Source organism: Phaethon aethereus (genome assembly GCF_964289735.1).
Source record: "Phaethon aethereus genome assembly, chromosome: 2".
Taxonomy (NCBI): domain Eukaryota; kingdom Metazoa; phylum Chordata; class Aves; order Phaethontiformes; family Phaethontidae; genus Phaethon; species Phaethon aethereus.
In genome coordinates, this window is record NC_138582.1 from 114,205,632 (window position 1) to 114,220,204 (window position 14,573).

General features: G+C 42.7%; 1 protein-coding gene across 2 annotated transcripts in view; it reads left to right on the forward strand.

Annotated features, from left to right (window-relative positions):
* GLI3 (GLI family zinc finger 3) overlaps positions 1-14,573 on the forward strand; it is a gene marked incomplete at its 5' end in the record, with an annotated part of 201,889 nt that overhangs the window by 97,940 nt on the left and 89,376 nt on the right. For both annotated transcript variants that reach the window (XM_081996622.1, XM_081996623.1), the window contains one exon: positions 6,118-6,223. In XM_081996622.1, the coding sequence (XP_081852748.1) occupies positions 6,118-6,223 (106 nt within the window). The remainder of the gene's footprint in view (positions 1-6,117; positions 6,224-14,573) is intronic.

The window sequence follows — 14,573 nt, forward strand, 5'->3', positions numbered from 1 at the left end:
ACCTAAAATGGATGGCAGGGGATCTAAGATGCCCCAAAGTCTTACTTTTTGGTCTTGCAAAGATAGAAATTTTTTTTCAGCCGTAACAAGAGACACAGAGCTGGAGCTGTGCTCTAGCTTGTGAGGTTTGACCTAGAACTCCTGTGGTTTATTTTTAAGATCAGTGTGTAGGCTGTGCAAGCACAAGCAGAGGGTAGGGAGGGGAAGTCTGGTCATCATTAATACACACAGACACAAGGAAGGGATGTGATCTGATTGAAAATTGTGGGTTTTCTCTGAAAGTGTTATGTACTGTATGTTATCACAATGAACAATTAGTGTTACTGAAATGGAGAGGACTCACCAATTAAATTCTTTTGCTTGTTCTCCCTCTGTCCATTTCTTGGCTTTATCCTATTTTTTGCCTTTTTTTTGTTTTGCCATGGCTTTTTCTTTTTCCTACTTAAAATCTCCTTCTCTGTAAGTCAGTGAGTAGTTGTGTCCATGTCAACACAACGGTTGCCAGATGGTCGTGCATGCACACACGGACGCGTGCGCACACACGGAAAAGCCTCCTGAGATAACTGACTGTAGCACATCTGTGGATCAGCCTGCAAATAAGCAGTGCTTCAGATGGCAACCAGCCACGCTGAAGCGGCAACCCCAGTCACCGTAGGGAGACTCTTCAAAGTCCACAAAGTTAAGTGCACGCATTAACGTGTGGCTGTGGCTCAGCCATTTTTCTTCCTGATTAAAGCCTCTGTATAAGCATACATAGAGAACATAACTCACCCCCTTTTGAAAGAGAACTAAAAAAACCCCCAAAGACAACATGTGCTCTAATGTAAGCTGCAATTAAACAAAAATCCAAAATAAGTTCTTTGCTTGGCAAAAAAGAGCCTAATTCTTGCCATAAAACCTGGCAATACCATTAAGTTCAGATCAGTTGAAGTGAACGTACTGAAGAAACAGTGGTGCCCTTAGGGACTCTGCAAACCTGAATATTAGAAAATTCCCATCTGGTGATCAGCTTATGAACCAAAGGAAGTGTAGAAATTTGTTGGCAAACTCTTCAAAACTGTTCTGCGTATTGAAAAGACATTAGCGGGGAGGCTGTATGTTGCCTGTTATTGTTTCTGTTACATCTGGTGTGAAAGCTTGGTACCACTGAGTTCAACATCAAGTTTGTAATGAATTTAAGTGGGAAGGAGATTTCACCTCAAATGAGGTTATATCTGAGAGAGTTTTTCACCTGGCTCAGTTCTGACATCTAATTTGGTGAGATGATCATCCTGATGACAAATCTGCTGAAGCATAATGAGAGCTTTCTGTGTTGGACTTGAGTCCTGTGTTTTCTTGGGCCGTGATCTCACGACGCAGGTGCAGTCATCAGGGCTGCGCTGGGCGCGTTCAAGCTGATGCAGGCATCTTCTACAGTAGCAAATGTTTTCTTGATGTGCTGAAAAATGCAGCCTGTCATTTCAGCGGTCGTCTCCTCAAGGGTTTGGCAGGAATCACAAGGTGCTTGAGCAGCTTGGTTAGCTGAGGGCAGTGTTTTACTAGTTTTATCACCAAAGCCAAACTCTCCAAATGTAGTGATCCCCTAACTGAGTGAAGCTTCTTTGAGAGGCTACAGAGTGTACACAAAAGTCATCCTTAACTTCAATGAGCTTCGGAGCCACCTAACCTCTTTGCCCTTGTCTCAAAGTGTTGCGCAGCACCTTTGAGCCAGCAGGCACCGTCTACCTTTCCACCAAGTCTTGCAGTGAATTGCTGCTGCCTGCTACATCTTACCAGACTTCAGTTCAGGTTTGCTGTTCAGCAGCAAGGACCATACCTGTCATTTCTCCCAGTTTCTTTCCCTTGATGCTGCAGTGAAGCCCTATGTCGCCGACTTTGAGAACAAGTGTAGGTCTCTTCTTTTTTTCCTGTATGAGGGTGATTGTAGTTTCAGAGAGATGATCCTATTCACTTTCTTTAAGAAGGCAAGAAAGATTCTTGAAGAAGAAATAAAAAGGCACATTTTACACAACAAAAAGTCAGCATAAATTGACACATTTTCCAGAAAATCTCACAGTGCTAAAATTGACGAGTTTGTAGCATTTCAGACAGATGTATCTCTCATTTTGTTTCAAAGAGACACTGTTAGCTATGCAGGAGACAGGAGAGCATCTGAAGGAATCTTACAGTAGTAGGCAGCAGAGAATTCAGGAGAAGGCGGCAGCTACCAAATTCAGCAATGTGCAAGGAATGTGTTTAACCTTGGCATGTCCTTACGAGTTCTTGAAAATAGGGAGGTTTAAGCAGAGAATCGGAAAATTCTGCTGAATTGGAGCTGAGGGCTCCAAATACACAGGCAGCACCTGCCTGTCTTGACTCCTGTACTGTATGCTGATGTCAGGGAGTCTCTGCAAGGACGTAATTGAAGGGACCAGTCCAGGAATTCACGGTTGCCTTTGGATGTCTGTGAGAAAACTGCTTGGCATACACTGTGCTAGTTTGCTCCTCAGCCAGAATTTTTTAGAAATTGCAAATGGTAATAAATAATTTCCCTAGCAGAATAGGAAGTTAGATGCTTTCAATTCGTTTTGGTGAGAGGAGTTCCTGTTTGCTAAGGGTAAGAGTTTTGTTCCTCACACTTTAAATGAGAAATGTGAAAATGCCATCATAATTAGAGCAGGTATCATGTCTTTTACACTAAGTTGCCCTCTGGTTTTCTAGAAAGGCAGAGTATCTCTCACAACCAGCCAAGAGTCGGATAGGTCCAGACTCAGTTATAACCTGTGAGTAGTCTCACTCATTCTTTACTCAGCTATATCATAAATAATAGTGGTAGAATGTGCCTGTAATATTCTGATGGTGCCTTTAATGAAATACTTACTGGGTGGGATATGAAAAAGCAATGTGAAACTGGCTACAGCCCAAGTTACTGCTTTGCAAACTTCTTACTATCAATTTCCATATAAATACACGTCAACCGATTATATTTTTATGGAGTTTCAAGTGAATTCCAAGTGAAGCCATGGATGATGGGTGCTTTGGTAGGTCTGTCTTTGATCCAAGTGCTCTTCAAAGTGGAATGGTTTTGGACACCGAAGCACCTAGAATTTACTGCTTACCTCTGTGCTGAGGGCTGACCCAAACGCGGCAGAATTTGAATTCCCTCTGTAAAATTGACTCCACTAGTTCTGCACATTATTCTCCCTGTCTCCCATTTAGCATGTTAGTCTGCTGACAGTAGAGTACACAGCACTTAGCAGCTGGTTTGTGGAACCATCAGTCAGGAAATTATATGATAAATAGGAGGTAGCCAGGTTTAGTGGCACTTTATTCTGCTTCAGCAGTTTTAGCCTGACTTTGGAAAAGTCATCATGTGGTTTTTCTTAATGGTTGCAACAGGAGATGGCTACAGGGTAGTAACTTATTACACATACGCTTGAGTTATGATGTTCACCAGCTGTATTGCTCATGTGTAAATAATAAACTGTGAGATGGATAATTATGTTGGGTTTTGATATGCAGCTCTGCTCCGGTCGGTGCGGGGCTGACGGAGACAGCTCCCTGTGCCGTGATGGAGTACGGCTGTTTCCCAGATGGAAACTGCAAACAAGATGCAACCAAGATATACAAAGGAGCTTAATGTGAAAGGACTCAAAAAGGTGTTCTTGGAGATTTATATCCCATGTGTTAAATACAACTTGTTGGTGCTCTGCGCTGCATAGGCCTCACAAAGGGGAATATAGTTTTGGGTCGTTTAAGACTTATTTTCCATTTCCCAGGTAGGGGAGGATAGATGATCACATTCAGGAGGGTTAAATAGTGTTCTGCTGCGTAAATATTGCGACTGCTTTTCATGGGTAGGTGATGAGGCTGGGTGAGGGTGGGACAGTGAGGAGGCCCGGTGCCCTGAGTGGCACTGCGTGCCTTGGCCAGGTGGAGCCCGGCCTGTCTGACCTGAGTAAGGGTGACAAAATGTCTGTGGCCTCCCCCACGCTCCCCACTCATTCTTCGGAGACACGTAGGGCAGAGGAGGGTTTGCCTGCGCATCTACGAGGGCGTGAGTGCCTTCCTCCTCCGCTGAAAAAATGGTGGCAGGGTTTTTATGGTAAGATGCCAGACATCTGCTTTAAAATGTCCTTTCAGCTTACGTTGCTGTAGTCAAATACTAGAGAAGCAGGGAACAGGGCAGACAGGGAGCTGTGCTAAAACACACTTCTCATGCCCCTTTTCCCCTTCTCCACCTTGGCAGCTGGTGAGGAATGTGTTTCAGGAGGTGGCAGCAAGCATCCTCCCCTTGGTCGATGGCAGTGTGTTCATGGGGGTACGTGGTCACCCATGACCCACCTTTACCCCTGCTGAAGCCCGGGAGTGGTCAGCATGGAGGTGAAGCTTGTAACAGATTGCATGCCAAGGTCCAGCTGGTGCAGCAGAGCTGGAATTGAAGCTACCCAAGTTTGAGCTCACAATAGTGAGCCACAATTATTTTTCATTTACAGTGCCTAAGCCCTGAGTCAGTAAATGGCAGAACTGTGCTGTGGCTGATCACATGCTGGTGATGTTTCACAAAATCAAGCTATGAAAATGGACAGGCTGTGTCAGATGTTTCCAGATTTTCCTGCAATACTGGGAATATTACCTCAGAATTTACACGATTTCCCATTCTTCCCCTCCGTTTACTCCCTCAGGGCCATGAGGTTCCTCTAGTTCTGTCTCATGCTTCAAAACATAGCAATAAACCAACACAACTTTTGACAAACGACAAGGAGAAAAATCCTTTTTAAACCATCTTTAGTTGGAGTGAGGGAACTGCTTCCACAGATAACATAATCTAAAAGGAGGATTACGTTTTGCTGAATACGAAAGGCAGGAAATACAAAGAGAAGATACTTTCAAGAGTCAGCAGGCAAAACCAGAACAGGCTTGGTTTTACTGCCAGTGCATAATTAAAGTTTTCTTTCTTTCTAGAAGCATTTTAGTAAATCCATGACATGACCTAATGTCTGTACTTCTCAGCTTTTGGTGTCGGATAAACACATGACTTCACCCACAGTGGCAATGGTGTAATAATTGGGCAGGATTGGTTTGTTTCGTGCCGTTGGAGATGCTTAGCATCTCGTTTGAATTTTGAGCATTTGGGAGGCAGCGGTGAGCAGCACGGTCAGCAGTAACCTCCTTTAGGCACAAGGATCACACCAGTGTGCTGGTGTGGAGAGCTATGGTCCATGTGCATCGCATTCTCCAAAGCCGGGAGGCGATCCTGCCACAGAAGTGGTGGGGAGCTGCAGGGCTCGCGCTTGGCCCCTTGGCGCAGAGCCCATGGAGGCAGCGGAGGCACATTCCCTCTTTTGTCAGCCTTGTAGACGAGGCCCTTTGGAAACAGCGGGGAGTAAGAGGAGCCCTGACAGCTGCAAAACTCCCTGCCCTGCGAAAGCCTTGGAGAAGATGGGGCAGGGAGCGTACTGCAGCTGTGGGTCCCTGGGTCTCCAGCCGTGGGGACAAAGAAAGCACCCTTCCTTTTTATGAGCAGTGTATGAAATGAGTCCACTTGTCCTCAGGCACATTCCTTCGGATGCATCCAGTTAAGCATCTCCAGTATGGCCTTTCCCAATTGCATTTCTCTTTTAACTCCATTGTCTGATTTACTCCAGATAGTCATTTCTCAGCATGCTGCTTTGGTTTTGCTTTCTGTTGTATGATTGTGTGTACATCTCTGAGGATATGCTTTTTCATTGTATTGTATTCTCTGCTTAGGCTCTTTGTCCTGGGATAATTTTTTTTTCTTGTTTTAATAAAAAAAAAAGAAAAATCAGGAATGCTTATTAAAGGCTTGATGGTCCTTTTGATCTGACACTTCACATATGGGCACATAATGATTTATTAAAGACTTCTTTATGTCCCTTTCCATTTAAGCTATAAAAAGAGAATATTAAAATTAGTAAATACATATTCATGCAAACACTGTAGGCCAAACTCTTCTCTCAGGCAGACCTGACTGACTGCAGCAGGGATGGAGAATGTGACCCATAAGTCATAGTGCTGTTGACATATACTTTTCAATATCTGTTCATCTTTATGAATCTTGTTTTTAAAGAATCATTGGAGATACTCAGATCTGGGACCCTTGCTTGTTTTTTTCAGATCCGCCTCACCTCTTTCCAGCATTCCACCCTCCTGTACCAATTGATGCGAGACATCATGAGGGACGCTACCATTACGAACCATCTCCCATTCCTCCTCTGCATGTGTGAGTATTCAGTATTTCCCCTCACTTCAGGTGTCTGGAAGAATGGGCAAGTGTACGAACCTCTGCAGTGCTTAAAGCCATGCACCTGGAGCACTTTTCCAGTCTTGCCAGCGAGCAAGATTTACTTTTGGAAAGCATCGAGGTTAGAAAGACTGTTCGCAAAGTGAAATTCAGGCTGGTGCCTGAGGAATTCCTGTTATGCTAGGTGTCTAGCAAGTGTTACCTATAGGTTTTGCTGACAGTTATTCTGTGTGCTGTCATTCCATAAATAGTAAATTAAAAAGTGCTGAACCCTGTGAAATGCAGCCAGACGAAACATGTATTTTGTCTGTATTAGACTTGGGATTCTTCAGAGCTAAAATTTCTTTTCATGCCAAAGGTGTGTTTTTTTCCTAGTGACTGCTATGAAGCATAATGAAATTTTTGGTAAATTTTCATAGTCCCTGATGTGTGCACACACAGGCAATTGGTTGATTGATGGGAATGTCACCCAAACAAAATGGCAAATGTGATAGAGCACATGGTTTACACAAAGATAAAATAAATGAATATCCATGATAACATGCACTAGAAAAGGGTGTTAGTGGTGAAATCCTGTAGAAATAAATACTATTTTATTCTATGTGGACAGACAGATATCAACATTGCAGAATAAAACAGTAGTTGTGTCCAGAAAACTGCTGTATACCATTAAAAATGGAGCCGAAAAGCAGGGCTTGGTACTTCGCTAACAGGCTTGGAATATACGTTTAATCACATCTACTAATCACCCCTCATACTGAGAAAATACAAAAAGAAAAACACAAGTAATACTTTGAAGAATAATGCTAGTTGTTTAGATGGCAGATTGCTTTGCTATGGCTATTAGTTACAGCTTTGTAATTACATATATACAGAAGAAAAATGAAGTTGTTTTAAAACAAGTCCTCCTCTGTGAGCAGAATTAATTGATATTAACAATCCTAACTACATGCCCAAGTACACATACAATATTTTACTAACAGTTTTTTGAGTCGGTCTTCTATTACTGAATTGTAATTTCAGAGCGAATTTGCCTGGAGGTAAGTAATAAATCTGTGTTCCAGTCTTCTTAGGCATTAGAGGAAAAGTGGGTATTTGTAGAAAGAGAGAGTACAAAAACTTGTGATTTATTCCTCAGAGTTCCTCTGATGCATCAGTATTTACAGCGCAGTCAACCACATCATAAAATATACTCAAACACACGCTTGAATTTGCTGCTAAAAACCATTGTAAGCTGAAGGTGGCAGGCTCAGACAGAGCCACTGTATGGTCATCCTAGATTTTGCAGTGCAGTGAATATTCTGACTGGATGTTTTCGAGCGGGAGGATCCTGCTCCTTCTGAACCTAATGAGGAATTTGCCTTTGTCTTTGGTGCGAGGCAGACGGGGTAGGGAGCCCCAGCAAGTATTTTAACCCGCATCGGCAGATGACTGTCATCCAAAACTTGGGTACTGCCTGTGAGCAGTACACAAGCTCACTGGAAGCTTCTGGATCTCGTGCCATGTGGGACGAAATCCCACCTGCCTGGCTGTGCTTGCTGTGCTGAGCCCTCCCTGGCGCCTAAGCTCTGTGAACCCAGTCCATAGCATGACACGCTGTGCCCAGGGGCAGAGCTTTTGGGTGGGTAGTTCTGGTGAACTATAATTCACCATTCCCTGCTTCAGATGAAGTGGGAAATCAGGACTAGCAGCCTACACTGCTAAAAGTGCAAGGATTTCTGAGAAGGCCCCAAAAGATGTTGAAAATGCCTGCTTCATGCGTCATTTGGCATTCGGCAGTAGTCCCTTCTGACGCTGAAATCAATGCCCCTTCTACAGAAAGGTGCCGCATGCCCCCGCTCCACGCCATACCCCGCGGTGCAGCAGTGATTCATTCGGGCCCTGCAGAGGCTTGTTAGAGACGAGGAGATCTTAGCATGATCTGATATGACTGCAGGCAGCTGCTTTAGAAACACACTCTGATACCAACCCAAGCTTTAAACTGAAAATTTCCTTGATAGCGGCCCTTTATTTTTCCATTAACTTAATTCTTCTGCTTCTTTGGTTTGTGTCATCATTGGAATGATGAGCTGTAGCGGACCCTTGGAACTGTTGTGGTCAGTGTAATTAAGTGTAAATACACAATTTAAGCAACTTTAAAAAAAATAAAAGCTGTCAGACTCGAACAGCTTCTTTGCAGATGTTAAGGTTTTTCATGCTTTTGCAGTTTTCAGTAATATGTTTTAATGTATGTATGAGGTAGGTATCCGACAGTTTTCTTGCAAGTTTTACAGAGCCTAGTGTGAGTATGGCTTAGGAGTGTTAGACTTGGGATCATATGGAGCCATTACTTGAACTGCTGTCCTAACACTCGTTAAAAAAAAAAAAAGAATAAGAAAGTACTGGGTCTGAGAATCTATTTGAGAATTCTGAGAGAAAATGGCAAGAACACTAGTCAGGATACAAATGTTTACCCGCAGCTTCATCAATGACTTCATTGTATGAGTGGTTTTCTCCTCAACTTCATAGTACTCTCAAATGTGTGTGTGAAATATATATTAAAAAAAGGGCAAAAAATTGGCATCATTCCAGTTATTCAAGCTCCTAGAAATGTGTTCCAGAACCTGTCAAGCCTTAGTGGAATTTGTTTAGGTATAATACAAGTGCAGAAGAAAATGTGGAGAGGGCCTTGTTCGCATGATACCTACAACGTGTGCACATAATTTTGAACAATGGCCAAATGAAAAAGAAAAAGAGAAAGGAAGAATTTTTAAGGTGTTACAGGGCTCTTGCAGCTCTAAAGATTTGTATGTATTTATATGTATAATTCTTGTAGTTTAATTGCTGATGGGCAGAACTGTTGTATCCCAAATTTCAGCCTGGAGCCAAATTTTATAACTGAGTTATAAACCCCTAAAATAGGGGTTTATGTTTATGATGGAATTGCTGACAGATGCTTATGTGTAGTAGGACTAGCAGGCATTGCTGTAATTATGCTATCGTATCCTATCATTAAAGATTTCAATTGAAAGAGGTTTATAAATTGCTCTTCCTCTTAGATAAACCACCCTACATTAAGGCATCAACGATATGGTGCAGAATTAAATTAAAATCTCATAAAATGAAATATGTTCTGTATTAGCTGTTTGACACTTAATTTGCCTCTGAATGAGTAGAGGAAATCACAAATTAACCTGCCTTTGTTTTTTCAGCCATGGCTTATTAGGTGTTAGAACAACTGCAATTACAGCCCAATAATAACCCCCAACCCTTATGAATATGTACTGAAATGCGTCACTTTGTGTTACCAAAACCTGTTTGTTAGGACTGTGTAGTTATCCTGGAATTTCTACAGTCCACCTTTGGTTTATACTTCAGGGAAGATCTATGAAACTTAAGTTTATCTTTAGCGGCAACATATGAACAATGTTGTTGAGGCTGGAGCTTTAGTTTTTCAAATTTTTTCAAATTCAAGGCATGAATCTTAGTTTTAAAAAAAAATTAAAAAATATTCCAGTAAACTGTAATTCAGTTCTGTTACTTTCCATACTGAACTAGCAAGTTAAATTACTTCTTAAGTATCATCTGATTAAGACATACCAAAAGAAGCATGGCTTTAGTAATCCCACTTCTTGCGTTGTTTTTCCTTGTTGCTTTTGTCCAGCTCGTTCTTAATTTTCAAAACTGATTTTTAAAGTAAGGTACTAAAGGAGAAACTGAAGCTAAACTATGTTTTGGTCCTTGACGTTTGTTAGGCCATCCAAGAGAGTGTGATGCCTTCTCTGATTGGTGTGCAGCAATTCAAAATCATGCTGCTAATGAGGGTATTTATTTGAACATAAACCAATACTTTGAGCATGCTATTTTTTTTACTCCTCAAGAGCCAAATCATAAATTGTCTAACTCTTCCAGTTGTTTGATGTCTGTGTTGATGTTGGTTTTGTTGGAATGAGAGTTGTTAGTAGTAAACAGAGGAAGAGTAAGGGTGTCTCGACTATATTAATGACAGTACAAGTGTAAATAACTTTATAGTCCCACAACTTTCAAAATCTGACTTACACAGGATGAGAGTTTTTATTTATAAATTAAAAAGAGAAAGCTCCTAAGGCAGAGGCAAACTTGTACTGACAGATTTAACCGCAGCGATTTAGGAGGCTACCATTCTTGGTCGTTCGTTCATTCCCATGCCTTTACCAAGTTGCGTTAATACGTTGCTCCCTATCTGCTTCATTTCAAAGTTGGGTTGGACAGCCTTTGAAGGTGACCTAACCTGGTATTTCCAGTCGCTGTTAACATAGCTGTGAAGGAAGCAAGCTCCTGCAGATGTAGGGCAGGGGACAACAGCCAGGTGGCAATATCGGGAATGGCTCCAGGGTGGTGGCCTGTGTACATCTCAGTGGTTAATGGACATATCGTAGGTGGCTAATAGAAAGCTAACATTTCAGGGCTGAATGTACTACACCATGCATGTTCCAAAACATTCATCCATCTAGTCTCCATCTCTTGTTCTGTTGTCACCCCATTTTACGTTAGCCCTGGACTGTGAGTAAGGGAGGGTGTGCCCGTAAATTTAAGGGAAGGTGCACTGACCGTATGCTTCTGGCTGGGGGAGGCTGCCCTTGCAAGGAGGCAGCTGCAAGGTAAAGCTGCTGTCTTGTAGCTTCCTAGGATCAATGATACTCCAAGCTCATTTTTTTCTAACTGCTAATTGAGGCTGGTAGCATCAGAGGTTGACAGTCTGATGCCCTGAAATAATGCATGTGCAGTTAATTGTGCATGTGCCTAACACGAACGTCTTGAACAGGTATTTTGAACTGTGTGAATGCACTGGTATTAAAGCAAAGCATGTGTTTTGCTTGCAGTCAGCTTCAAGTTGACAAAAAGAGAGTCCAATTCTTAGATATGTTATTTCATATCTAATTTATACAGACATCAGTTACACAAGGGTGAAAAGGAAAGGAAAATCAGGCCCAGACGCTCAGCTTTCATCAGCCTCTGATTTTGGACCATGCAGTACAATGGGGATGTCCAAATGTGAGAAGATTAAAGCATTGGCTCCACAAAATATCCTTGATTATGAGAGAAACTGCTTGCTATATGTTTGATAGGATGTTTAGGTTTTCCCAGCCCCATCACTGACATTTTGATTTTTCCTTTGTGCTTTCATTCCTAAGCACGCACTTTTTAAAAAAGTCTCAGTGTTTAAACATCTTAAATCTTTTACCTGCTGCTTTACCTCAGTGTACCTCTAAGCTGAAGACTTGGCAAGGAGTCCCTCAGCTTGTCAGAGCATTCATTGATCCTTTCACAGTGGGAAGGAGAGCCCCACCTAGTCTGAAAAACATCACTCGCTGAATTGGCTTTAATTACTTTAAGACTTGGAATGGGTTTTATGGTTTAGCCAGGAGCTATCGAAGAAGAAAGACTGGGAAGCTCTTGGGACATGAAAAGATGACTGTAGTTACAGCTTTCCAAAATCATCCATGAAGGTATTTTCTGTAAGCAGGGAGAAGTCTTGTATTAAATGGGAAGCACCCCAAGACACCTGTCCCTGGAAGGGAAGTGTAGCATCGAGAATAAGCAGCTGCTAATAGCCTGGGGGATTTTTACAGCAAGTCTCTGAGAAGGAAGCAGCATGGTCTGGTGACTTGTTAAGGTTATTCAGAGTTTGTTATATGCCATGGATATGCGTGTTGTAGGCTCTGCAAGCAACATGTATGCCTCTTTTCTTAGTGACGGAGCAGCGTGGCGATGGTAGTTCACAGAAGTAAAATAGCAGGGCCAGATGCCCACACATAAACTTCAGCAGATAGTTTTCATGCAGTGCAAGGTCTTTTACAAAGCGGGGTAGAGGAAACCTGAGTCCAGACCAGAACAGCAATCTCTCACTTGGTATATAGTGTTGCATCATTTAAAATAGTGAATCACTGCTTTGTTTAGCTGTTGGTATTTGTTTAGTAATATTTACCTTAAGACTTGCAGATCATAAATTCTTTTTTGCAAGCAGCCTTGCAGGGTACCTTCAGAAACAGACTTTTAAAAAACTATCTGAAATTGGGAAAAGTTTGGAAAGAAGTTATTGGTGGCATATATTGAATTAAAGAAAAAAAGGGTATGTGATTGTCTTAATTTTTTTTGTTCTGAGAAACACTTAAAAAGAAGAAAAAAGTAGTTAAAAACGTGTGTAAAAATAGGTAAATATTTTTGAATGTAGCTGTTTTACATAAGTTCATTTAACTGATTTGTTTAGGTAAGCTGTAGTCAGACATTTCTGTACACTCCATTAACCTCTTCTCTATTTCTCACAGATTTGCTCTCTTCCTACTAGGAAAAAACAGTATTGAGAGAAGAGTATCTTATTTAAAAGTTCATTTCTGCTGGCAAATAAATTCTAGATCAAATAAGGATTCACTGCTAAAAATGATCCCCATTTTTAGCAAGCACATTTACATGAAAGTCAACAGAATTGCCTCTAAGCGCACCAGATTACATTTGGTTCACATCACTCATCTGTTTCTGTGGCGGATAATACTTTGTGACATAATCATTTTCTCTGGAGTAGCTAATTGTAATGCCAAGGAACTACAGATTTATAAAGGAGAAACAATAGCAGCAGATAAATATTGCGTTAACAGCGGCTCTTTGTTCTTCTCGTACAGCCAGCTTGATTTCGGGGTGATTGGAGGAGTTACAGCAATTGAAATTAGAGGAAAATTTTGGTGAGATTTTTAATGAAGAAAGAAAAGCTTGTAAAATGCAATGCTTTGTGTTGTTAAAGATCCTTTGGTAGGAACTTCCTCCAAATCTTCCATTCTTTTTTTTTTCTGTTGAGAAACGTGCTTGAGAGGCAGCAGCCCCAGCCTTAATGAGAAAGGCATGCTTCTGCCAGCTGGCTGCTGGCTGACCACCTCTCATGATAAGTCACTCAGGAGCAGCAGCAACTTGCAGGGCAACTTCCCGGGGCAACGCGGAGGGAGGAAAGCACTCGGTGGTCCTCAGGAAAGCTACTGTGCTGGTCTAAAGGGAATCGGTTGCCTGAGCCCCACCTGAGAGGCAGGGTGGCACAGGTCTGTCTGGTGGTGCCAGAGGTCTTCAAGGGATTCTCACAGAATCATTAAGGTTGGAAAAGACTTCTAAGATCATCAAGTCCAACCATCAGTCCAACACCACCAAGCCCACTAAGCCATGTCCTGAAGTGCCACGTCCACATGTTTTTTGAACCCTCCAGTGATGGTGACTCCACCACCTCCCTGGGCAGCCGGTTCCAATGCTTGAACACTCAGTAAAGAAATTTTTCCTAATACCCAATCTAAACCTCCCCTGGTGCAACTTGAGGCCATTTCCTCTTGTCCTATTGCCTGTTACTTGGGAGAAGAAACCAACACCCATCTCGGCACAACCCCCTTTCAGGTAGTTGTAGAGAGCGATGAGGTCTCCCCTCAGCCTCCTCCCTTCCAGACTGAACAACTTGAGTTTCCTCAGCTGCTCCTCTTAAGACTTGTTCTCCAGACCCCTCACCAGCTTCGTTGCCCTTCTTTGGACACACTCCAGCACCTCAGCATCCTTCGTGTAGTGAGGGGCCCAAAACTGAACACAGGATTCAAGGTGTGGCCTCACCAGTGCCGAGTACAGGGGCACGATCACTTCCCTACTCCTGCTGGCCACACTATTTCTGATACAGGCCAGGATGCTGTTGGCCTTCTTGGCCACCTGGGCATACTGTTGGCTCATACTCAGCCAGCTGTCAAACAGCACCCCCAGGTCCTTTTCCACTGGGCAGCTCTTCAGCCACTCTTTCCCAAGCCTGTAACGTTGCATGGTGGTGGTGTGACCGAAGTGCAGGACCCGGCACTTGGCCTTACTAAACCTCATACAACTGACCTGGGGCCATTGATCCAGCCTGTCCAGATCCCTCTGCAGAGCCTTCCTACCCTCCAGCAGATCAACACTCCGACCCAACTTGGTGTCATCTGCAAACTTAGTGAGGGAGCACTTGATCACCTCATCTGGGTCATCAGTAAAGATACTAAACAAGACCGGCCCCAAAACTGAGCCCTGGGGAACACCGCTTGTTTTGTCTTGTGTTGTTGCAGAGAAGCAATTCTGAGGTTTATCAGCAGTAAGTTTTTTAGCAGTAGCTGTCCTGAAGTATGGTATCTATTGGCACTGGACAGCACTGCCGCTTAGCTGATTTACCCCATCTGGGCAGTTAATGGTGCTTAGATGAATTCTTAGCTGCCAGTGATAGGTGGTTCCCTAAGACAGGCTTTCAAAACAGCATGAATTAAGAGATGATGGAAGCAAAATGAATGGCCAGCAAAGTCATGCCTTGGGACACCTTCTTGTGTGT